Below are 23,824 nucleotides of genomic sequence, written 5' to 3' on the forward strand. Positions count from 1 at the left end.
GATTGGTAGGGCTACAACTAAAAACAGCATTATTTGAATTCTTTCCTTCATCATTTCTCCTTTTGTCTCTACCCCGAACCCCTTCAATTCTATAAGGAAGATACTAGTGTCACCTTCATTTTACAAAGAAATTAGGAAGAGAGACGTGAAAGGACTTGTCCTTCTAGAGATGCGCTGGGCTTTGGGATGGTTTCTTATTACACAGTTGTACTTGATCATTAATTAGCTAATGCTGCTTGCCGATGAATCAGGACAAAATGCAATGCATTCATTCCAAACATTTTAAATTATTGAATGCTCAGCATTTGGAGCAGATTTATTCCTCTTGACCTTCCTAAAGCAAACTCCGGGTTCTTAATGCATAAGTGTTGATTGATTGATGGGAACCAAAGAGGCGGCCTGAGATGAATGTTAATAAATTAATTATTAAGAGGTGATGATATTAAAAAAAAAAACTGAGAGAATGGAGACATTAAAAGGCTGAGCTGTATGGTCAGAATGCTTCTAAACAGACCCTCCCACAATTTTAGGTAGTCTATCATCAGTTATAGTTTGTGGTGGTTAATTGAAGTGGACACATCTGTCTTTGGGTGCACTTTTCTAAACTATGAAGAGTTACCTTGTGTGTTGTGTCTGTTTTCTCCTGCTGTGGTGAGAACACACTATACTGCTGCATTGACTATCTTTCCCTTTGAGCTTGACTTCCACTTATCTGAATTCTTGATAGCACTGCAGCGTCCCCACTAATTCTTGTTAACAGGCTCTGAGTCCGTGTCACTGTTACAGCCTGCTAGCATGCTGCAGTGTGAAACTACAAGGCACATCTTTCCCTCTGCCTGCTAATTACATGACATATTGGAGTGTAAAAGACATTTCAGCCAATGCACATGATTATTTATTAATTGTCCGTGTTTGCTTATTTGGAGTTTCAGTCTACATTCTATTTTAATACTTTTCAATTTTGAATTTCTTCTGAGATGAAAATAGTCTACATCAGTTAGAATATTGGCTCGTTCTTTACTCCATTTTATCATCGTACTCTAACTTATTGTACAGAAAAGAAATTTAAAATACTTCTGATTTTTATATAATTGCTTAAAAGAACTAAAATATTTATAGCACTTGAAGACATTAGATTAAAAAAAAAAACACCTGAAACTGGAAATCAGAAATCCAAGCAGTAGTGCTTGTGATATTGTTAATTAGATGAGCTTGGGTTAATATTCTGAAAACCTTTGTGGTTGGGTTGAAATTCCGCACATATAGAACCTGGGAGTGCTGCACCAAATGACATCTCAGGTCACCTTCGGTTAAAACATTCCTGAGACATTTTAAATCACTTGCTTGCTTTTAACACCAGCTACAAGATATTAAAATATTTATTTTAAAATGTGTATACACATGTATCATATGCACACAGCACAAGCTTCTTCATCTATCTCTTGTTCTTCTCTTTACTTTGTTGGCTATTTTTCAAAAGACTATAGCCCTGTACTTTCTGTGCTCTAAAATTCAGACTTAGTGGTTTTCTCTAGAAGTGAGCAAATCTCTTAAATACCAGTCACTGAGATGGGGCTTTTAAGATTCCATTTTGTGACCTTGAAATGCCTTTCTGTAATTTTCAAGAAGCAGCTTACTTCATGGACTATATTTTGGGAAATTATTAAAATATACAGGTATGAGAAAAGACTCAGTCTTTAAGTCATGTCCCTGTTTAGTTACAAAGAGTTGGTAATTAGGGGAGTAATTATTTGACTAATTTTCAAGTAGCATAGTAATTTCTTTTTAGGATGCGAAAGGATTCATGAATGTGTTTAGTCCCTCATTTATTCAATAATATCCAATGGAGCTGGGCGTGGAGGCACACGCTTGTAATCCCCGCGCTTGGGAGGTGAAGACAGGAGGATCGCGCTGGTTCGGATCCAGCCTCGCTGGCTTAAGAGACCCTGTTTTCAAATTTAAAAAATAATAAATAAATAAATAAATAAATAAATAAATAAATAAATAAATAGGTCTGGGAGTGTAGCACAGTGGTAGAAGGGCTTCCAGGAACCCCAGTACCACACACAAAAAAACAAAACAAAACAATATCCAATGGAGTGTTATTAGACATCTTTCAGTAAAAGACATTTTGAGGAATATCTTTGAGTTATTTTAATTGCTGTCTGTTACCAATCATGAGGAAAGGTCCCCATGAGCATATTGCTAAACTCATCATGCTGTCCAATAACTTGTGAAATGAATGAATGAATGAATGAATGAATGAATGGGTCAGTCAACCAGTTATTCTATTAATTAACTATAGAAAGATACATGTTCTTATTTAAAGGTTAAGACAATCCACAAAGCTGATAAAACATAAAACATTTTAACTTGTGGGAAAATTTTATCGTTCCTTAACATTGTTCCTGGAGACATGTTTACAGTTTTAGCATCCCAACTACAAAATACTACAGAATCTGGCATATGCTCTTAGACCTAGTATGGTGGTGTTTAGACTTTTAACTAGATTATAGTCACTTAGGGTTACTGTTGAAAAGGTAGGCGCTCATCCCTGAGATTTATTCAGTATGTCTATAGTGAGGCTTAAGATTTTTCCCCTCATAGATCAGACAGGGGATTGTAAATGCAAGTAATCTGAAACACACTTGCTCTGTTAACTATATTGTTTTTATTTCCTGAGAAAAATATATTAACTATTCCAGGCCAGGTGGGAAAACTACTTGGCCTCTGGTATTTTCAGTTAAAGTTTGGTTGTTTTAAAGTAAATTATCATTGTGCCATGTAGTTTTATTCTAGTAATCATGACCTAAGCTTCTAATTCTGGCCTCTAGATACTGTGTGCTTCCATCACTTATTAACACAGAAGAATCTAGAAATCTTCTTTGTGTGGGCAGAAATTAAGATGATATGTATTAACTACACAAAGTAGAACATTTTAAGCCAAATAGCAGTAAAAAATCATGCCTACATTGATATTTTATTAATTTAATTGATTTAGCATGATTATATGTAGGAGACTTTCTATTTAGAAAAGATAAAAATGCTTTCAGGAATATAGGAAAGGCTTCTTGGTAGGATTATTTTAATTTTATATTTCTATGGAGGATGTTTCATTGGTTACTGCATGTATAATATTTCAATTTCCCTAGAAAATTTCCAAGGAAGCTTTAGAGTTTTATGTGCAGGACTGTATGTTGTTAACTTTTTTAAATCTATGATAAACTTTGATAGGTTTGGAATAGTTCTTCAAATAGAGTCACACCCCCTTTTAAAAACATTTAATGTGCTATGTCTCTGTCAATTATGAGTGTCTGTGGTTAGTTTGAATTGTGGAGATTATAGACTCATAAGTTGTTTGAAATAATTATTGATCTTAACTTGGCATCTAATTTTTTGCTATTCTTCCCCTGACTTTTTTTTTCTTTTACCAAAATTAAAAGTAAATTTTTTCTATATTTTCAGTTTAGAAAGTGAAATAAATATAATTATAGAGTAGAACCTTTTGTCATATCAATGATCTTGTCTTAAGGTTATGTCTATTTTTTGTCCTTTTGGCCTATACACTTGTTTGTAGAGTGAATAACTGAAAACCTGAAAGTAAATTTAGTGGTCCTTTTTTTGCTCATTCCTGTATATTCAACTTTTACTTTTTGACATAAGGTAAATTTACATAAATGAAAAATTCTCACATGTGTATATATTATACATTATTTTATATATTATACATTACATAATGTCTATAAAATATAAATAATGTTGTATAAAAGTATACTTATATTCTCTGGCATAAGTGAAAATGGTGAATCTACTTTCTATATTTCAAAGAAAGCTACCATTTTATCTTAACAGAAATCCCAAGAGATAGCTAAAGTTGATATCTTTTTCTGTACTTTTTTTAAGAAAGAAAAATGGATCAAATTTGCACAATTTTTGGATAATTTATATCCTTAGATATTCAGCATAGGAATTTCGCTGTATAATTCATTAAATACAACAATTTCCCCTGACCATTAGAATTTTAAGATAGGAATATATTGTTTCCTTTTGAAATGGAAAGCACAGATAAATTCTTTGCAATAAAGCATACACTCATCATCAGAAATGCTATGGACAATTTGACAAAAATCATTAATTATCCGGTATTATTTTTAAATGTTATGGTGGCTCAAACTTTAATAGGAAATGAAGCCCATGATACTTGTTGAACTTTCATTTATACGTGTTTCAGCAAGTTCCTAAAATTATTTAGTTTTAAATTGACTTCCTCCCAAAATACTAATATAGTGTATTTGTTCCCTATTACATTTAGCTCTCTTCTTCTGCTTTTAGATGCCATTCTCCAAAGATGGCTGAATTAATTAGATGAACATGGCAAACACAAAGCATATTACTTCAAAAGGGTCTCTTCTAGAAAAAAGCAAAACAAAACGTGTGAAAGACACTCTAGTTTTGAGTGAACTCAAATGTCAACATTAACTTTCTTAGGATACTAATGACTTATTTATAGAATTTAATACTACCTGTAAAGCACATTATTACTTGACTACTTTGAAATATATTTGTTATACTTTAAAAAGATAAAATAATGAAGCTGTTTATTATAATCAGATTTGTAGGATGTGTAACACCCTCTTAAAGTTGGTGTTAATAGGGTTTTCATGTAGAAGATTCCATAGCTGATAAAATGATAGGAAATGGAACCTTCATGCTCTGACCCCAAATTTTGTCTTAGCTAAACCTGAATGTTTTAAGTTTGAAAACCATTTATCAAACTATACAAAGTATTTTTATTTTGTGATCTCCTAAGGCCAGTTCTTCACAAGCATTCTTAGTAAAGGATCAGAGATTCCTGATCATGATACACACACACACACACACACACACACACACACACACACACTATTATTCATAATGTGAAATGGTGGTAATAATCTAGATATCTTTTGAAAGAGTTACCTGCCTCATGAGCACCATTTGATGAAGTGGCTACTCTGGACAATGTTCAGAAAATAATACAATGCTTTTACTATGTTTTTGCTCCAAAATATTACCAAGTAGTAGGTATATTATGATAACAACTACTTGAAATGTGTGTATGAAAATGACTGAATAAAAATACTGAAAAGAGGCAATTTTTAGAAGTTTTAGGTTTAATTTCATCTTGCCTGTCTCCAATTTTCTGTGGAATGAGTCTTAATAATGTCTTATATTGAGCTAGGTAGGGTGGCTCATGCTTGTAACCCAAGTACTTGGGTAAGTTGAGACAGGAGGATTTCACGTTCGTGGCCAGTCTCAGAAACTTAGTGAGACCCTGTAGAAAGATTAAAATAAGGCTGAGGGTGTAGCTTGGAGTCTGGGTTCAATCTCCAGTATCAGAAAAAAATAAAAATTAAAAAACTAATAATTTCTTACTTTGATTTGAATTATTAAATTTGTTGAAACTGTCCGTTACAATTTACTAATATTTTAATAATGATTTTTTTTTTTTTGGTGGTACTGGGGTTCCTGGAAGCCCTTCTACCTCCGGGCTACACTCCCAGACCTATTTTTACATTTTCATTTGGAAACAGGGTCTCCTAAGCCAGCGCTCGGCTGGCTTCGAACCTGCGCGATCCTCCTGTCTCTGCCTCCCAAGTGCGGGGATTACAAGCGTGCGCCACCACGCCTGGCTTAATAATGATTTTTAAAATAATATTTTAATAATAATTTGCTGTGTCTAAATGATTTCTTTGGGTGTCAGCATAGTCTAAAATTTTCTTGAATTTATCAAACAGTCCCAAGCCATATTCAGCAGTCAAGTGATCCCCTTTTATTGAGAAATTTGTTTTATTCAGTGAGGTATCCAACAATACAGATGTGCTTCTGGCGCTTGGCATACTTTTCTAGTCGGCCTGACCTGGAGCTCTTGCCAGTACAAGTTTTAAAAAGAGATTTTCAGAAATTGAAAAATAAAAACGTAAAACACTCGAAAATGCCTATTGGGTAAAAGCAGTTGCATTTGAAAGCCTAGAAAGTGGTAGTTTTAGGATATGCTCTAATTTCTAATTATCATCTCTGTTTAAATATTTTTAGGATTCTACCTAAGTACACTCCATAAAGAAAGCAAAGAGGGCAAAATGGCAGCAAACCAATCCTTAATCCACAGGAACCACACACATACACAATCAAAGGACTTACAGATAGACTGACTTTGGACCTTTTTTTCTTGTTAGTATAGCAAAGAGTAAGTTAAACTGAAGAATAGAGTGTTTTTGAATTTAGCTGTGTCTGTTTTCTGGTCCTGCTGATGAGCCCCATGCCTTTGGTTAGGTACCGGGGATCTGTGTTTTGGAAAACCTAACTGCCAGTTCTGATACTGTGCCAGAGTAAAGGAAAATAGATTTGGAAAGTAGCTTGCTCCCCTCTGCTTTTTAAATGACAACTCCTGGTTATACTCTTCCTCCCCTCCTATTCAGTAAGTTAAACACAAATAGGCTTTTAAAAACTTCCTATCTCGGGGCCCCGGGCCGAACTGCGCGTAGCACGCCAGACCCCTGGAGAAACCGGGCCCAGTAAGACGCTGGGTTCTGGGCAGGGGTCGTGCGCGGGGCACGCCAGATGGGGCCCGGGTCGCGGGACTCTGGGCCCCGGGCCGAACTGTGAGTAGCACGCCAGACCCCTGGAGAAACCAGGCCCAGTAAGACGCTGGGTTCTGGGCGGGGGTCGCGCGCGGGGCACGCCAGCTGGGGCCCGGGTCGCAGGACTCTGGGCCCCGGGCCGAACTGCGAGTAGCACACCAGACCCCTGGAGAAACCGGGCCCAGAACAGAAAAAGATAAAGAAAAATATCGGAGAGGAGGTAAGAAAGCCGTTATGGATGCCAGGACACTGGAGATGCAGACAAAACTTATCTAAATGCACTGGAACTTATGGAAAAATTTGCCGTGAAAGAGGACTGCTATTTCTCTATATTGTTAAGAATCTCAAACATCACATGTAAGGAGAGAGTTTAGCAGAGACCAAGGAGAAATGCGGTGTTGAAAGAGTTCTCCGCGATGGTGGTGGAGACTTGTATTCAGGAGAAGCAGAAACCGGATCTTACCAACTTTATTTTTTTGGAGAAATTACACCAAACGTCGAATGCTACCATCACGCATGCTTAGGAACACTGGACAACATTCAGAGTGGAAAAAGAGCCTAGGAAGGATTTGAAACGGTGGAGGCAGTGGCAATGCCAGTGGCCAATACTCAGGGGAGGCAGAGATCTAATACATTACACCTGGAACCTTTGAAATAATAACCACAGAGACAGTGATCAGAACCTGCTGAGGGGTTAGGCGGGCGCCGGGGCCAGTGGCCGACATCGGAGCTTGCTGTGAGGCAAGGCCACTACTGAGGCCTCCGTGGCTGGGATTGGAACCTGCAGAGGGGTTAGACCGATGCTGGGGCCAGCGAGGCCGGCATTGGAGCCTGCCATGAGGCAAGGCTTGTGCTAGGGCCTCCGAGGTCGGGTCCGGAACTTGCTGAGGGGTTAGGCCGGTGCTGTGGTCAGCAAGGCCGGCATCGAAGCCTGCTGCCATGAGGCAAGTCCAGTGCTGGGGCCCCCGAGGACGGGACTGGAGCCTGCTGAGGGGTTAGGCCGGTGCTGGGGCCAGCGAGGCTGGCATCAGAGCCTGCCATGAGGCAAGGCCGGTACTGGGGCCTCCGAGGTCGGGATAAGAGCCTGCCAAGGGGCTAGGCCGGTGCTGGGGCCAGCGAGGCCAGCATCGGAGCCTGCCATGAGGCAAGGCTGGTGCTGGGGCCTCCGAGGCCGGGATTGGAGCCTGCCCTGAGGCAAGGCCGGTACTGGGGCCTCCGAGGCCAGGATAAGGGCCTGCCGAGGGGTTAGGCCGGTGCTGGGGCCAGCGAGGCCAGCATCGGAGCCTGCCATGAGGCATGACCAGCGCTGGGGCCTCCAAGGCTGGGATCGGAGCCTGCCGAGGGGTTAGGCCGGTGTTGGGGCCAGCGAGGCCGGCATCGGAGACTGCCTTGAGGCAAGGCCGGTACTGGGGCCTCCGAGGCCAGGATAAGAGCCTGCCGAGGGGTTAGGCCAGTGCTGGGGCCAACAAGGCCGGCATTGGAGCCTGCCGTGAGGCTAGGCCGGTGCTGGGGCCTCCGAGGCCGGGATTGGAATCCTGCCAAGGGGTTAGGCCGGTGCAGGGGCCAATGGCCAGCATCGGAGCCTGGCGTGAGGCAAGTTCACTCCTGCAGCCTCCAAGGCCGGGACCAAAGCCAGCTTAGGGGTTAGACCGGTTCAGGGGCCAGCGAGACCAGAACTGGGGCCTCCCATGAGGCAAGGCCGCTGCTTGAGCCAGCGAGGTCTGGATCAGTCCACTGAGTAGCCAGGCCACTACTGGGAACATCAAGAGTGGGATCGGTACTTGCAACGCAGCATGCACAGAGAAATATCGCAGAAAATATAAATCAGACGCTTCTCTTAATCAGCAATAACTAGGAGGAAAAGGTCAACAGGAAGAGGTTGAGCTATAGAAAGGGCCCTATAGTGAAGCAACTAATGTGACCAATCAGAGGGTATGTAATACTGGAGGACGGAGCCTCTTTAAAACGCAGGAGATACATAAACAAATGTATCAAAGTAAATCACCAAAGAAGCATGGGATGGAGGGAGGGGGAGGTAATGGGATGGGGGCTGGAGGAGGGCTAATTGGATGATGTGTGCTTGTATATCCTCCCAAGTCTTGTACTCCAATGTGATTGATATATGACTACAATGCACCAATTTAAAAAATAAATTAATAAAAAAAAAAACTTTCTATCTCATCTTTGCGCTCTTAGGGTCTCTTTCAAAATATCTGTCTGGCACATGGTAGTTAATTATCCAATAAATTTGAAAAAGATAACTTGAATGAGGTGGTAGCTAACCCATTGCTGTGCCTATGGAATGCAAAGCCTTCGCTAAAAGTTTCAAATAGTACAAGATGCCATTTATAATGTTCTTTTTAAGATATAGCATGGTTCAGTGAAGTCCTCCTTAGGATGCACTTTGCTGAGTAATAGGGTGTAATGATAACAGGGATGGTGGGGGAGGGACAATAGGTTTAAATGCAATATTTTTATTTATGCAAATCAAAGAAAAAGTCTACTTTTACAGCACAGCAAGTTACAGTTTCTCTTTTTTGCTCAGCTCCAAAATAAGTGTGCAGTGTCCGCAGCGCAGCAGCTCACTTTGTGAGAGATCTTTGAAGCATAAAAACTATATACTTGAAGCCTGTGTTTGAAAGCTTTGGGAAGTTCCTTTGAAGCAGGAGTAGGAAAATTGTAGGAGATTCTGTGTTTTAGATGGCCCTCTTGTGGTAAAAAGGTCAAACTAATTCAAATAAAGACAACTAGAAGCATTAATCGTCAAGTCACAATTGAGCAGACCAATCAGAAATAATTTTTTTCATCCTGCATCCCTATGACAAAAATTAACAAATATAAAACAAGAAGATGATAACATAAACTAATCAATTTTCCATTTGGTATATGTCACTACCAAGTGCAGTGCTAATGATAAAACATTTAATTAAAAAAAGCAATCAAATTGATCTTTCACTGTTCACATGGAAATAATTTTGTATTTAGACGAAAGTTGCAAAAGTAGAACCAAAGGTCTTGCCTATTCACTAACTATTAGCATCTTATAGACATAGAATCAGTTATAAAATTAGGAACTAAGCTACCATTAACCAAAGTACAGACCTTTATCAAATTTTATCAGTTGTCCTATCAATAGGCTCTCTCTGATTCCAGGATTGTCTGTTGTTTTTTTTTTTTTTTGTCTTGTAACCTTGACACTTTGAAAGAGCATTGGTAGATTATTTAGTAAAATATCCTTCCATTTAGTTTATTTTTTTTTCTCATGACCAATATAGTTTTGATCATGTTCTTTGGCACCAACAGATGCATGGTTTCTTTGTATCTCATTACTAGTCACATTAATGCTGACTAGTAGCATTAATGGAGCAGAGTGCACCAATTTCTTCACTGTAAAGTTACTAGATTTCCCTTGGCACTTAGTAAGCATATCAACTAATTTTAGGTGAGAAGTTTTACCATTTATCATAAGTGCATTTCCTTTTTCAAAGGCATTTTACTGAACTGGGGTTATCATCTGTAGACTAAACAAGATATCGCTCAAGTTGTATTTTCGCCTCGTTGGCAGATTTCTTTTCTCTCCCAGCTATGCCTTCTCTGGCCAGTTTTACACATTGAGTTACAGCTTCTCCTTGTTGACTGAACCCTGTGTGCTCAATGACCTCCTAGGTGTGTCGAGAGTACCAGCGTGGGAACTGCAACAGAGGGGAAAATGACTGTCGGTTTGCCCACCCTGCTGACAGCACCATGATCGACACCAATGATAACACGGTCACCGTCTGCATGGATTACATCAAAGGGAGATGCTCTCGGGAAAAGTGCAAATACTTCCATCCTCCCGCACACCTGCAAGCCAAGATCAAGGCTGCCCAATACCAGGTCAACCAAGCTGCAGCTGCACAGGCTGCAGCCACGGCAGCTGCTATGGTGAGTGGAGACAGCGGCTCTCCTGTCAACCCTCCAGAAAGTCAAGTGAGCAACTGTATCTGACTACAAGCTATTCCTTTATTAACCTTTTGTTTTAAATTCTTGCTGAAGATATGTTTGTTCAGGTATCCCAGACAATACATAAAGAAGTTACCGTTCACAGAAGTGAGGGTAACTCCTCAAACGCTCCAGATAGCTCCTATTCTTGGCCTAACTCTTCATAAGCTTTCTTATTCTGGATATAGGGCTTCTGAAATCTCTGCTTCATAAAGAACCACCTGTCTCCTCCTCAGTTTAACGATACTGCCATTTTCAGTCTTCTTATTCCTCTGTGCCATCTGACCAGCCTTGGTTTTCCTTTGGTGTGTTCGTTGGCACATCAAGGCCCCTCTTCACATTTTATCTTGCTTTTAACAATAACATAATCTGGAACTATTTAGGAGAATGACCTGGACAAAACTGTTCTCAGAATTAGCTGCCAGATTTTGAATAACTATAGTATATTCTATCTAGATGGTCTGAAAAAAATATTGTGGCATAAACGTAGCGGTACGACTACGGACGCTTAACTATGCCGTTCTGTAGGATGCCAGCACCACACAGGGAGTTAGAAATTGGATCATGTAGACTAGATACCAAACTATATTCTTAAGGTAAATTTTATTGGGAGCTTAGCTGTTTTAGTGTTGTCCTCTTTTTACACAAGTATACGACTTAATCTCCAAAAAATATGCATTAAAAAATCACTGTGTCATATGCTCCAGCACAGTGAAAGAGTCATGAGAGAGGTCTTTTCTGTGTGTGTTTATGGATACTTGAGCAAAAATACAGAAGGCAGACTCTCTCCTTTTCTCTTTCTTTCACTCTTTTTTTTTTCTGTTAGAGTATCTCGTTTGTAATTAACTACAAAGAGGAGTTATCCTCCTAATAACAACTTGATAGTGCCTTTATTGTGCATGCTTAGTCTTGTTATTCGTTGTATATGGCATTCCGATGATTTGTTTTTTTATTTGTTTTTTCTCACCTACCCAAAAATGCACTGCTGCCCCCATGATGCACCTCTGCTTGCTGTTTATGTTAATGCGCTTGAACCCCACTGGCCCATTGCCATCATGTGCTCGCTGCCTGCTAATTAAGACTCAGTCGGCTGTCAAATCACTGAAGCGACCCCTCGAGGCAACCTTTGACCTGGTACTATGACCTTTCACCTTTTAGCTTGGCATGTAGCTTTATTGTAGATACAAGTTTTTTTCTTTTTTTTTTACCAATTTAAAAAATATATATATAGATATAATTTCTTTTTTTGTTATTACGTTGTAAAGTACAATGAAAAACTTTGAGTGTGGCTTCCTGACAAAAATTAGCGGAGAGTGTAAAATAAGTATGTAAACGGATGTGGTTCGGTAAGAGACTCTGCAAGCCCAGCGGTCCACATTCGGATTAAACCACATTGTGTACAATGTTCTAAAGAAATAGGAGACATGAAAAGTGTATTTTCGACTGTATATTTACGTATCTGTTTGGATAGCATGGCTTTAGTGATAGAATTGTATACTTTGTAGTGTTTATAAAAGTTCAGTATTTAGAATCGGAGTCTGCATGCGGGGGACATTTGCATGTGTAGGTAGAGGGGGAGGACAGAGTGGTAGGTGTTTACCTCACCTTTGAGTCACTCTGTATGATTAACGATTAACATGGCTTATACCTGTCGATCCTCATGGAGCGCGCAGCACAGCTTTCCTCTCTTCCCAAATCAATGGCTTCTCAAGGAAAGCCTGAAGCATTATGGGACATAAAACACCTTAACGCATTAAAACATGTGCTCTCGTACTAGTGGGGTTTTGTTGTGAACAAAAATAATGCTTCCTTTAAAGCTTTTATCTCGCTTTTTTTTCCCCTTTAATTTTTTGTTTATGGATTTTTCCACCCCCTTGGGTAGTTAAGTGCTCTACGGCTTGCTTGCTTATGCTTCCTAACAATTTGGGCCTCTGACTGATTTTTTTTCTTTTTTTTTTTTCTTTTTCTCTTTTTACTGGTATTTGTTTTTTATACTCGTTCACTAAACAGGGAATTCCTCAAGCTGTACTTCCCCCATTACCAAAGAGGCCTGCTCTTGAAAAAACCAACGGTGCCACTGCAGTCTTTAACACTGGTATTTTCCAATACCAACAGGCGCTAGCCAACATGCAGTTACAACAGCATACAGCATTTCTCCCACCAGGTAAGGGGCTGGCTTTGTGTGTATGTGCATCTGATCATCCAATTAGAGTTCTCCTACTAGAGCAGATTAACCACACCCCAGGTTTGCTCCTAGTCACAGATAAAGGGTAAGGTAAGGTGGTCAAAAGTAAGAACTTATCTGATGTAGTCTATAGGATTTTCCATAAAAAAAATAAAATCCTAGCTCTATGAAACATGAATTAAAGACCGGTGTTGTTTTCTATATCTTTGTGATAGTGTTACTGGGAATTGAAATAGAGTTCTCTTCTTTTTTTTTTTTCCTCTTTCCTCAACACCGTTTTATGTCTGTCAAGCTATTTTATGATACTCTTCTGCTGTAAGACCCCTTTGCCTAAAAGACTCCATAAGAGTTCATTTGGATTATATAAAATGACTCTCAATTTTGACTATTTTTGGTCTTTTTGTTTCCGAAGTGGACCATATTTTAAAAACTGATGATGTGTTTCAGAGCTCTTAAATCTGCTTTTCCTAGCTCCAATTAGTACATTGTTCAAAGGCACTGTTTTTTCTAAGCTCTCATTGGTATAGACCCAAGTGCCAATGATGTCGACATTCTTCTTTGACATGTACAATTGTGGTTTTGGTTTATTTCCAACTTAGTTATATATACATACTGTAGAATTATTCACATGGACTTAAGAGTTAAAAACACAGGCTAACGATTCATTTAGATTCCTGGGAATTTACTGTTTTTACACACTCTAAATTTATTTCAGAAAATATTTACTAAACTCCTTATAATCTGGACTTTAGCCAGATACTCTCTTTTCCTCTTTACCTCTTGACCTTATTTTTAAAAATGCATGTGTAGGTATTTATTCAATAAAATAATGTTTTAATTAAATTAGTAACTAATTAAAAGTATATATATGAAAAATCCAGCCCTTTAAACTATTTTGACATAATACATTAGACTTGTAATACTTTGAGAGAATGTCATAATTTGTTTTTGATTCATGACCAATAAATAAATTATACTCATGTTAGTTTTATTGGTAAACACAACTGTTTTATATGGTGCATATTTGAAAATTAGCTATGCATATGTAGAATAAATCTATAATAATAGTCACTTAACTAGAACGTTCTGTTAAACTAGCTTGTTACCCAGTCACAGTGGATAAAATGACATTTATGATCATAAGATAGCATCTATCAAGTTTCAGTTTGTCTGTACATATTCATTGCATTCCTATGGGAAACTCTCTTATGTTTTACACCAAGAGTTTTTTTTCTCAGCATATATAGGTTTTTAGAGACTTCCAGAAATTAATATTTTGTTTTTTGTAAGTTGTCATGTCCCTAGATTTTTTCTATTTCCAAAAATCAATCCATCAATATTTATGTAAATCAGATTATTAAAGCAATGTCTGAAGGAATTGTAGGTAACTCTCATAATCTGAACAAATCTAATTTAAAAATTATTTTTGTGAGTTCATTTCACTGAATAAAACATTACCATTAGAGTGACAGTTTCCTATTTAAAATATAAAAAGAAAAACAAATTGATCTTCCATATGCTATTTTAAAAACTTGAAATAATCTGTCTCATCAATTATTTTTTATTTGTGGTACTAGGGATCGAACCCAGAGCCATTCTACCTCTGAGCTATATGCCCTGCCCTATTTCTACTTTGTATTTTTGACATAGGGTTTCACTTATTTGAAGAGGATCTCCCTAAGTTGATGAGGCTGGCCTTGAACCTGTGATCCACCTGTCTCAGTCTCCCAAGTACTGGGATTATAGGCATATGGCACCATACCCAGTTTCAAATGGGTTTGCATTAGTTTCAGTAACAACATTCTTTGCCAGGAGTAGCCATCAGTTGCATAATATGTATGATCCTTATTTTTATATTAGTATCTCCCTTTAGTAGTTTTTAGTCTATAGATAGAGCAAAACATGCTAGGTAAGGTTAAACTTAGGCAAAACAATAAACGTATCCATAAATCAGAATAAATTGTCCCTCTGTTCTTGAAAGTAAAGCATTGCTAATTTAAATAAAACACACTACAATATCTTGAAATTTTGTGTACCACACAGCAGTGTGCCAGTATTTACACTAGTGATTGCAAACTCATGGCTTTATGGCAAAATTAAGTTTCTAGAAATGTATTGCTTTTCTAAGAATGTTTAAATAAAATCTGAAGGTAAATCCTATAGACAGGGCACATACTCTCCACTTCTAAGCCTCACAATGTCCCGTTGCCTTAGGCCTATTTCATGCATTTTTCCCCTTTACTGAGTAGTTGCTACGCCATGCAGCACTAAATCCTTCCCATAAATAATCCTTTTTTTTCTCTACCAACCACAAAGTTTGCCTTAATATTTTCATGTTAGCAGTGAGTAATTTGGGGCCTGCCACGATGCAGTGATTTGTCCACAAGTTACATGATTTGTAAGATTTAGATAGAACTTTAATTCAGATCGGGGGCACTTGGGTTGGTCTCTCAATTTCTCTGTGTTTACTACATAAGTACTTAAAATAAGAACTTGGGAGAATGGAACTAGCTCTTACCGCTCATCTAACTTCACGCACCATGCTTCACACGTCCCATCTTATTCAAAGATAAATATGACATCAAATTCACATTGAAGTGTTTTTTTCTTCAATTTTAGGTATGTACTATTTTTTTAGACCTTCAGTCTTGAGGACTACATTGGTTATTTATACAGATAATGCAGAACCTAAGGCCTACATGAGTTACCGGTATTCACTTCACACTTATAATGAGAGTATGTCAGAAACATTTCAGGTATCAAGCATTACTGGGAATTCAGGACTCTCTTCTTATGCCTATGCCCTCCTCCCCTTGACTCTACCCTGAGTGTGAGGTCCTGTGTAGTTCAGCCTTTTCGAAGAGCTACCCATTCTCCATTCTTCAATCCCCACTGTTCCCTCAGCATACCATCCTCCCTCACATGGCAAGAGCTATGGAGGACAGGTCTCCAGGGTTAGTCCTAAAATTATATATATTATTTTTATAAGACTTTATATCAGCTTTGTACTTCTTATAATAAACCTACATAAGCCCGAATTATCAAATGAAAATCCCAACTTCCAACCAAATCTTGTATTACAGTTCTTTTTCTCTCTTCTGCTTCTTTCCTTCCTCCTTGAAGCAATTCTAGGCCTACATTTCATTTGTAAATTACCATCCTATTGTTTTTCTTGCATCTTTACACAGATCAGTTAAAATTTTAATTTAAAAAGTCATGTAGTTTAAACAACACGTTTTTCGGAAACACCATTCTGCTGTACAGATATCTTTGTAGGGGAAATTGGAAATTGACAAATACTGTCATTTAAATTTTGCCTTGCGCTGAAAATTGAGGAAAAAATGTTTAAATTGGCTATTTGCACATCGTTATTAGTAAATTGAGCCATTGGAGGTAAAGATAAGTACTATGGTCATTTCAAAAGTGATTTTGCTTTTGGCAAGGGGATCCTACAGCATTCTGTCTTCCTATTTGTGAATTATTGCACCCTGGCTAGTATTTCCATTGCTACCTTATGTTTATTTGCTGCAAATCCCTCTCAGAACTGTGTGCATTGGTTATAGCAGTAATGAGGACGATAACTCAAACTAAAATTCAAATCTTAATAGCTTTAGGGTTTTAGAGATATGGCATAAGGTTAACTCATTTCCAGCATGTGCAGGCTTAATCGTGCATGGGATGAAATACAATAGGAAAATTAGGGTATAACGATAAACAATAAATTTTAAAAAATCTACAACTTGTGCAATACTTAAGCTGGCTTTACCATTCCTTAAATACCATGTTACTCCAGCCCATCCATCTTTTTATCTTTTCTTTCCCAGTGCCCCCACCCTACCCTGAGTGGGTAATAGTTTCACAAGATCTAGACCCATTATTAAATTTTGCTTGCTCTGCTGTATCATATTAACTTTGTTGTTACTATTGGTCTGTTCCTAGTGCTGTCTTTCCCAAGTCTTTGACTCAGTAGCAGTCACCAAATACAGAGCTATCCAAGTGTCTTAATGCCTATCAATATAATATCTCCTATCCAAAAGATGCTCCCCTGGCCTATAGTCTTACTGTGATAACAGACTTATTGCAGTGATGGCAGGAATGGCAGCCAAGTAATCTATGTCGCAATTCAGTTTCTCAATGGTGGCTTTGTTTGGAAAGGCCATCTCTGACAAGGCGCAGTTGGCAGATATTTTTCTAACAAATGTTCATCTCCGATGCTGCTAGTATTTAAACAGGATGCGCCAGGATTTTGAGAGAAATATAAAATCATCTGATATTTTAAAACCTAGAAGTCTAAAATAATCTTGTAGAAAGAATAGTAGTTCTCCAAAAGAGAAAATGCCTATTCCTGGTAAATAAATAAATAAATGAATAAATGAATAAACATACTTTTAATGTTTCTATATAAGAAATAGGAAATATATATGTAACATATTGTTTTACTTCTCATGGCCCCACAGTCGTGAGCACCAGTACCAATACCCCATGTAATGTATGCATCTTCACTAGTTTTCCTCCCAATTGGGTTGTTTTGAAGTCTAATTAGAAATTTATAGGAAAACATATGCTACTTCAATAAGTCTTGAGAATCTAAACCAGTGGAGAAAACAAGTTTGTTTCCCCAGATACCTAGCAAGTCATCCAATTTGAGACTTAAAAGAAAGTATATTTCTCCCTGTAATATTTTTCCTGCATTTTAATTCTAAACTAAGGACACGCAGTTTTTTTTTTTAACCTACAAATTATTGCTTGATCATCCTCAAAATAAAATTCCCGAATGTATGATCACAGCCCCGTTCACATTTGTGTGGTTCCTGCTACAATGAACAGAGAAAATAAAGTCAAGGGAATTAAAATGAAAACTTGGTTTCACTGCATTGTTAAGTCAGTTTTACGCATCGATATGTAGCATCTAATAACAATATCTCTAATTATTTAGCAGGCATCTGTTCTAAAGAAAACATTAATACATTCATCTGTCAAATAATAGAAAAGCAGCCAAATAGCTGGGAACCAGATTAGAACGAAACAGATTACAGTATTATTTTAAAAATAATTAAGCAGGTTCAAAAATGTCCCCCCAATATCTTTGTTTATAGGCAGCAATTAAGAGAAACAAAGTGTACCAGCACACAGTTAAAATGGCTTTTATTCTTCACTTGAGACTAGTTCTAATTGATCACTGTGCTGTTGTATGATTTGATTGTGCTGACAGTTACATGCCACTGTTCCCATAATAACAATTTTTCTTCTTTGTTCAAATGAATTTCCTAATGACACGTGTGATGGGATGTTTTAATTCTTTTCCCTTTTCAAATCCACCTTCCTGTTGCAATGCATGATGGGCAGGCTCAATATTGTGCATGACACCCGCTACAAGTGTTGGTAGGTGCCAGCTTTGTTTCTTGATTATCTTAAACCTATGGTGCACCTCACAGCCCCTCAAAATCCACTGCTAAGTTTAACTTTGATCTATTGGGCAAGTCCATTTCCCTTTTACTAACACCTGTCAATTAAATGCCATTTTCTATTTAATTGACATGGACTCACATAAATGTTTTCTTTACACACAATGGTTTCCTTTAGTCACCTCTGGTGGATTTTGATTGGACTATGAGTTCTGGTGTATAAAAAGAAAATCTTTCTCATAAAAGTAATAAATTGTATATTTTCGTAATAGTAAATAATAAAAGTATACTTTTGCTCAAATAAATAACTGTATAAATGAAGTAAATACCTGTATTTTGATTTCTATTTTGAAAATATCTGTGAACACAATATAAAATTCTTGTTTGTGACTTAGCGAATTAAGCCTGTATCAATTTTCTCGATTTGATGGTAACAAGCTTTTTTCCCCTTTTTTTTTCTCTTTCATCCCCTCCCCTTCTCCTTGGAATGTTGTCCTGCTTTGCGCTGTGATTGCATGTCACTCGCTGGTGATGATGTCCTGTCACATGGCTTCTTGCTATGATAATTACCATGCCCAATGATCTCCTCCATGTTGCCATGGTTTCCATATTGCTACACTCTTCTGTATGTTTGCTTATATGATTTTCCCTCCGAAAGTTCCCATGGTGCACGGTGCTACGCCAGCCACTGTGTCCGCAGCAACAACATCTGCCACAAGTGTTCCCTTCGCTGCAACAGCCACAGCCAACCAGGTTTGCTAATTTACAGCTTTGTTTCTTAAAAACCAACTCTAATAGGGCTCAATCCAACAGCCTTTATGCACATTGGATTTCCCATTGAGGTCAGTGGGTCTCGTGTGTACGTGAGGGCTGTAGAGGGTGCTTACTAAGCATGGGGTTTCAAAGATTCCTCTTGTTGGCCTACACATTCTCTCAGTGATGAGCAGCAGAATGCTTTTATGCCATTGATAAGTGCTCCAAAGTTGTCGCAGCTCCACTTCTGAAGCTACTAAAATGATATTACACAAGCAATTCTCATTTGGTCTCAACCAATTATGCAGGTATTTTGACCAATTAAGGATAAAAGCAATTATACATTTTTTTTTACTAAAAGCATTTGGTATATAGAGTTATTCAGCTCAGATCCAAATTCTTAGTAAAAATAAAAATATTTAAATGTATTACATATGCCACAAATAACCACTCTTGTAAATAGAGTTTGATATAAGGTTATTATCATCTGGTTTCGTTGATGAAAAGATTGCAGATTCAAAATTAATTAGGTTTGATACAGAAATCTCTAAGCTTTGACTGTCAATGCTTTAAGTGAAAAAAAAATACTGCATGCTATTAATTTTATAAATATCTTGCAAGATTGTTGATGATTTTTGAAAGAGAAAATGAATTGTGGTAAATTGACAGTAATTCTGTTCTCTACGAGTTTCTGGGGTACCAGGTATGCAGGATACTTTTAAGTAGAAGAAATCTATCTAAGAAACTTAAATTGTATGATGTGTAAGGGTGACTGTTTCAAAGAAAATGCTTTAAAATACCTGAAATTCAAAAGTAGACACTGATTCCACCAGCACTTTCTGGTTCTCTTTTAAAATATGTTCTAGAAAATACTGGTTGAATTAAAGTCACACTTATGTAAAGTAAGTTGGGACTTGACCATATATATATATATATATATATATATATATATATATATATATATACTTGTTAAGAGAGCAAAAGTTGAATAGGGTTTCTGGTAAAAAGAGTTAAATCAAATTTCAGATAACCCACTGACTAAGGTTAAGTGGTACCAAGTGAGTCTCAAAAGAACCAATATTACATATGATTCCACATGTTGCCCCTTGGAAAGAGAAGACCAATTCAGAGCCATCTGAATTTGTAGTCACTGCTATGAGGAATAGCCACCCTTGGTTCTACAAGATGTCATATACTTTTGAACTTTCAGCTATTAGTGTAGCCATTAAAAACTTTCAAAAGCATAATGCCCAAACAGATTTATTTTAAAGTTTCAAGCAAGCTTTAAACATTTCTTGGCACAGAGTCATGAGTTTTTTAGAAGCTTGTCAAAAGAGCCCCACATTTATGCTAACACATCGGACTCGTTTACAAGAATGCTGGCTTGTGTGTATGTGGCATGTGAATAAGTAATTTTTGGCAGAAATATCCTAACGGATCCAACGTAATCCACTTCACGGTGCAGATCAACAGCGCTGAGCTCTTGCGCATGCACCACGTATGACTACAGAATTGCTGGTGTAAAGCAGAACCTCTAGCAAAGCAAATTTCAACATGCCCTTGGCCACCTGGGTTGTAGGGGACACTTTACTTTTTGCATTGTGCTGTGACCATTTCATGCATAATCTTGGGTCTTCATACTATTTTACAACCAAACCAAAGAAAAGGGAATGGATATATATATACACACATATATAATATCTACATATACATACATATGTATATGCCTACAGTACATTAGCAATGCTGATGCCACAAATGCAGCCTGCATGCATGCAGAAGTTTATAGCTGGCCCTTCATCTGCATCGATTGGTGTTGAAGGTCCTTGGTATGTTTCGACAGCCCCATCCTTGATGTTTCTACACTGTTGGGTGCAACATCCTGTCCTGCAGCAGCAGGAAAAATGGTATGAGAAGCTTCATTATGCTTGGAGCACATTTTCGTGCCATTTGCCAATGCTGTAAAGTTGTGTAAAAATGTCAGCTGAGGAATGGAAATAAAATAGGGACATATTAATATACACTCCAGACGGTGGGTTGAAGTATGTTGAAATAGACTAGGATGCCTAAATAGAAACAACAACAACAAAAAGAAAACGCCTTCATGTATGTGACTTTATTATTCTCCCATCCACCTGGCTAAAATGGGATGTGTCATTTTAGAGAAGAAGTGTAAGCATAGAGTAATTAGTTTCTATGCACAAGGTCACATAGACAAGAGATGAATCACTAACGTCATAACCCATGCCTTCAGGCCCCTGATAGTCTCAATCTGTCCAGCTGCCTCTTGCAGGTTCTCAGCCATTAATTTGAAATCGGGAGGAAAATTAAGTTACAAATTTGAAGTTCTTAGTTGTCAGGACTATTAAAATTAGTAACCTCTGTGTTGGTTTCTTATTGTATTTTTTTCTGAAGTTCTCTAATTCTCTTGCCCATTTAAAATACAATAATATGTACAATCAGGATTCAAGAATATGTTTGGAAATACACCAGTATCCAGTTCTTTTGAATTACTCCTTTATAATTCTTATCTGCTACCTTTAATTTGGATAAAAAAAGAACGTCAGATGCTCTAATTTGAATGAAAATGTTAGAAGTTTGGTTGCACAAAAATAGGCAAGACATTTCCTACTCTGATTTCTGTTTTATTACCGAATAACTGAAACCACAGGGGTGTGTGTGTGTGCTCGTGTGTAGGCCAACAAAAAGGGCTTCTTTCAGTTACTGCTCTGCATGAAGTGTTGTAGATGTACTTCTCTTACCTCCTAAAACGTGGTAACATGTATAGAATGGTATTTAACACAAAGATTAAAAACCGAGTTGCTACTCTGACATTTATGTTTACATTAACTTACTGTGATGTTGACCAGTGAAGGACTCCCACCTCACAGCTGAACCTCACTTTTCTTTAAAAATTTAATATTAAGATGTTTTCCTCTCTTGGTTGTTGGCTTGCTTGCATGTATCATTCATTAAATAATTTTTTATTTGCTAGATACCCATAATATCTGCCGAACATCTGACTAGCCACAAGTATGTTACCCAGATGTAGAATTGTCATCACTAAACAGTAAGTTCATTCTGTAATATATACGTGTGTGTGTGTGTGTGTGTGTGTCTGTGTGTGTGTTTAAGATAGCCCTTGGGTAGTATACTTCAAATTTTATAAAATTTCAAAGAAAATATTTATGTAGAACTCACATGTTTACTTAGATGGTTATAAGGAATTTTATCATACTTGAAAGAAAAAGTATGATGTAGAAGTAATTAGAAAGTATGGATTTAGGGGCTGGATAACTGTCTTTTTTCTCAGTATTGGGATTGAATCCAGGGCTACTACTAAGCTATATACCCACCCCTTTTATTTTTTAATTAGAGCCAGGATTCTACTAAATTACCTAAGTGGGCCTTGAACTTGTAATCCTCTTGCCTCAGCCTTCTGAGTATCTAGGATTACAGGTGTGAACCACTGTACCCTCGACAGACTTTTCTGTTAAAGGGACAGACAGTAAATATTTTGTTCATATGGACTCTAGAGTTTTTGTTGCAGTTCTTCAACTCTGCCACTGAAATGTGCAGCGTCCAAAGGAAGGATGTGACTGGGTTCCAATAATTTAATTTTATTTTTTTGCAAATAAGCAGTAAGCTAGATTTGAGACACAGACAACAATTTGTCCAACCATTCACAAAGATCACTATTATGTTTATTTTTTCTACTCTTTGGTTAAACCCTAAATGAGAATATGTACCTGGCTCATCCCATTCATCATTAGAGTGCAATACATCCAACTTTAAATAAATATATATATATATATATATACACACTGTTCCAGTCAACATTCTTACAGCTATGATTCAAAGACTTGAACAAGCCTGGCATGGTGGCACACGCTTGTAATCCCAGCATTCGGGAGGCTGAGACTGGAGGATCGTGGTTTGCGAACAGCCTCAGCTACTTAGTGAGGCCCTTTGCAACTCAGTGAGACCCAGTTTCAAAATAAAGAATAAAAAATAGGGCTGGAGGTACAACTCAGAGGTAGAATGCCTCTGGGTTCAATCTCCAGTACTGGAAAAAAAAAAAAAAAAAGACTTGAACATGTAACTTAGAGGAAAGAATTTATTTTCTTGGATTTTCAGGTTCAGTCCATGTAAGGCCGGGGACCATGGCTCTCAGGGAGTGGTGGTGGGTTGCAGGGAGAGGGAGAGCACATGGGCTATGCTTCTCACATTATGGAGGCCAGAAAAGAGAAAGAACAGGGGGAGGAGGAACCATATACAATCTTCAAGGTCACACCACCAGGGACCCTCCGCTACCTACACCCTACCAGCCCAGGTCACCACCCAGATAAATCCATTGCAATGGATTTTTTCACTGCTGGGTTACAACTCTCATGACTCAATTACATTAATTCCAAACATTAATAAAGGAGCTCTTTAGAGGGCATTTTATAGCTAACAATAACACACATTTACACATGGGCACAGACATTTGCCTATCAGTTGAACAGTCCGATACTTCAGAATATCACCTTCGAAGACCGTGTGATTCTGAAAATGTTGCTATTGCTCCAAAATGAGTTGAAAGCTTTACGTTTTGCCTTCAGAAATATTATTTGAAACACTTACAAAGGCCCCATTTTTTCCATCATAGAGAATGTTTATTCAGTACGCAGCCATTCATGTTAAAACATGAGCATGACAGGTACTTACTTTTATATTTAGAAAAAGTCACGACATTTAAGACCAAACCTGGTACATCAGGTGGGGAATCTCTCTTGCTTCTTTTCTTTCATTCATTTATTTAGTTATCAACCTATTTCCAAACGAGGTTTTGGTGCTATTCTGTGTTAGTTACTACCCAGGTGATAAAGATGTAAAAA

At 37.7% G+C, this 23,824-nt stretch overlaps 1 protein-coding gene across 21 annotated transcripts in view; it reads left to right on the forward strand.

Moving 5' to 3' along the window:
• Positions 1 to 21,996, forward strand: part of MBNL1 (muscleblind like splicing regulator 1) — a gene marked incomplete at both ends in the record, with an annotated part of 170,764 nt that extends 148,768 nt beyond the window's left edge. For 4 of the 21 annotated variants that reach the window (XM_080695750.1, XM_080695737.1, XM_080695752.1 and 1 more), the window contains 6 exons: positions 10,287 to 10,544; positions 11,682 to 11,735; positions 12,612 to 12,765; positions 18,133 to 18,168; positions 18,850 to 18,944; positions 21,940 to 21,996. In XM_080695750.1, coding sequence (XP_080551876.1) covers positions 10,287 to 10,544; positions 11,682 to 11,735; positions 12,612 to 12,765; positions 18,133 to 18,168; positions 18,850 to 18,944; positions 21,940 to 21,996 — 654 coding nt within the window. Of the gene's footprint in view, positions 1 to 10,286; positions 10,545 to 11,681; positions 11,736 to 12,611; positions 12,766 to 18,132; positions 18,169 to 18,849; positions 18,945 to 20,787; positions 20,852 to 21,939 lie in introns of all 21 variants that reach the window. The other 17 variants (XM_080695748.1, XM_080695754.1, XM_080695744.1 and 14 more) reach the window with 10 other exon arrangements.
• Between the last annotated feature and the right edge of the window lie 1,828 nt (positions 21,997 to 23,824).

The sequence above is a fragment of the Muscardinus avellanarius genome (genome assembly GCF_963383645.1).
Source record: "Muscardinus avellanarius genome assembly, chromosome: 5".
Lineage (NCBI taxonomy): Eukaryota > Metazoa > Chordata > Mammalia > Rodentia > Gliridae > Muscardinus > Muscardinus avellanarius.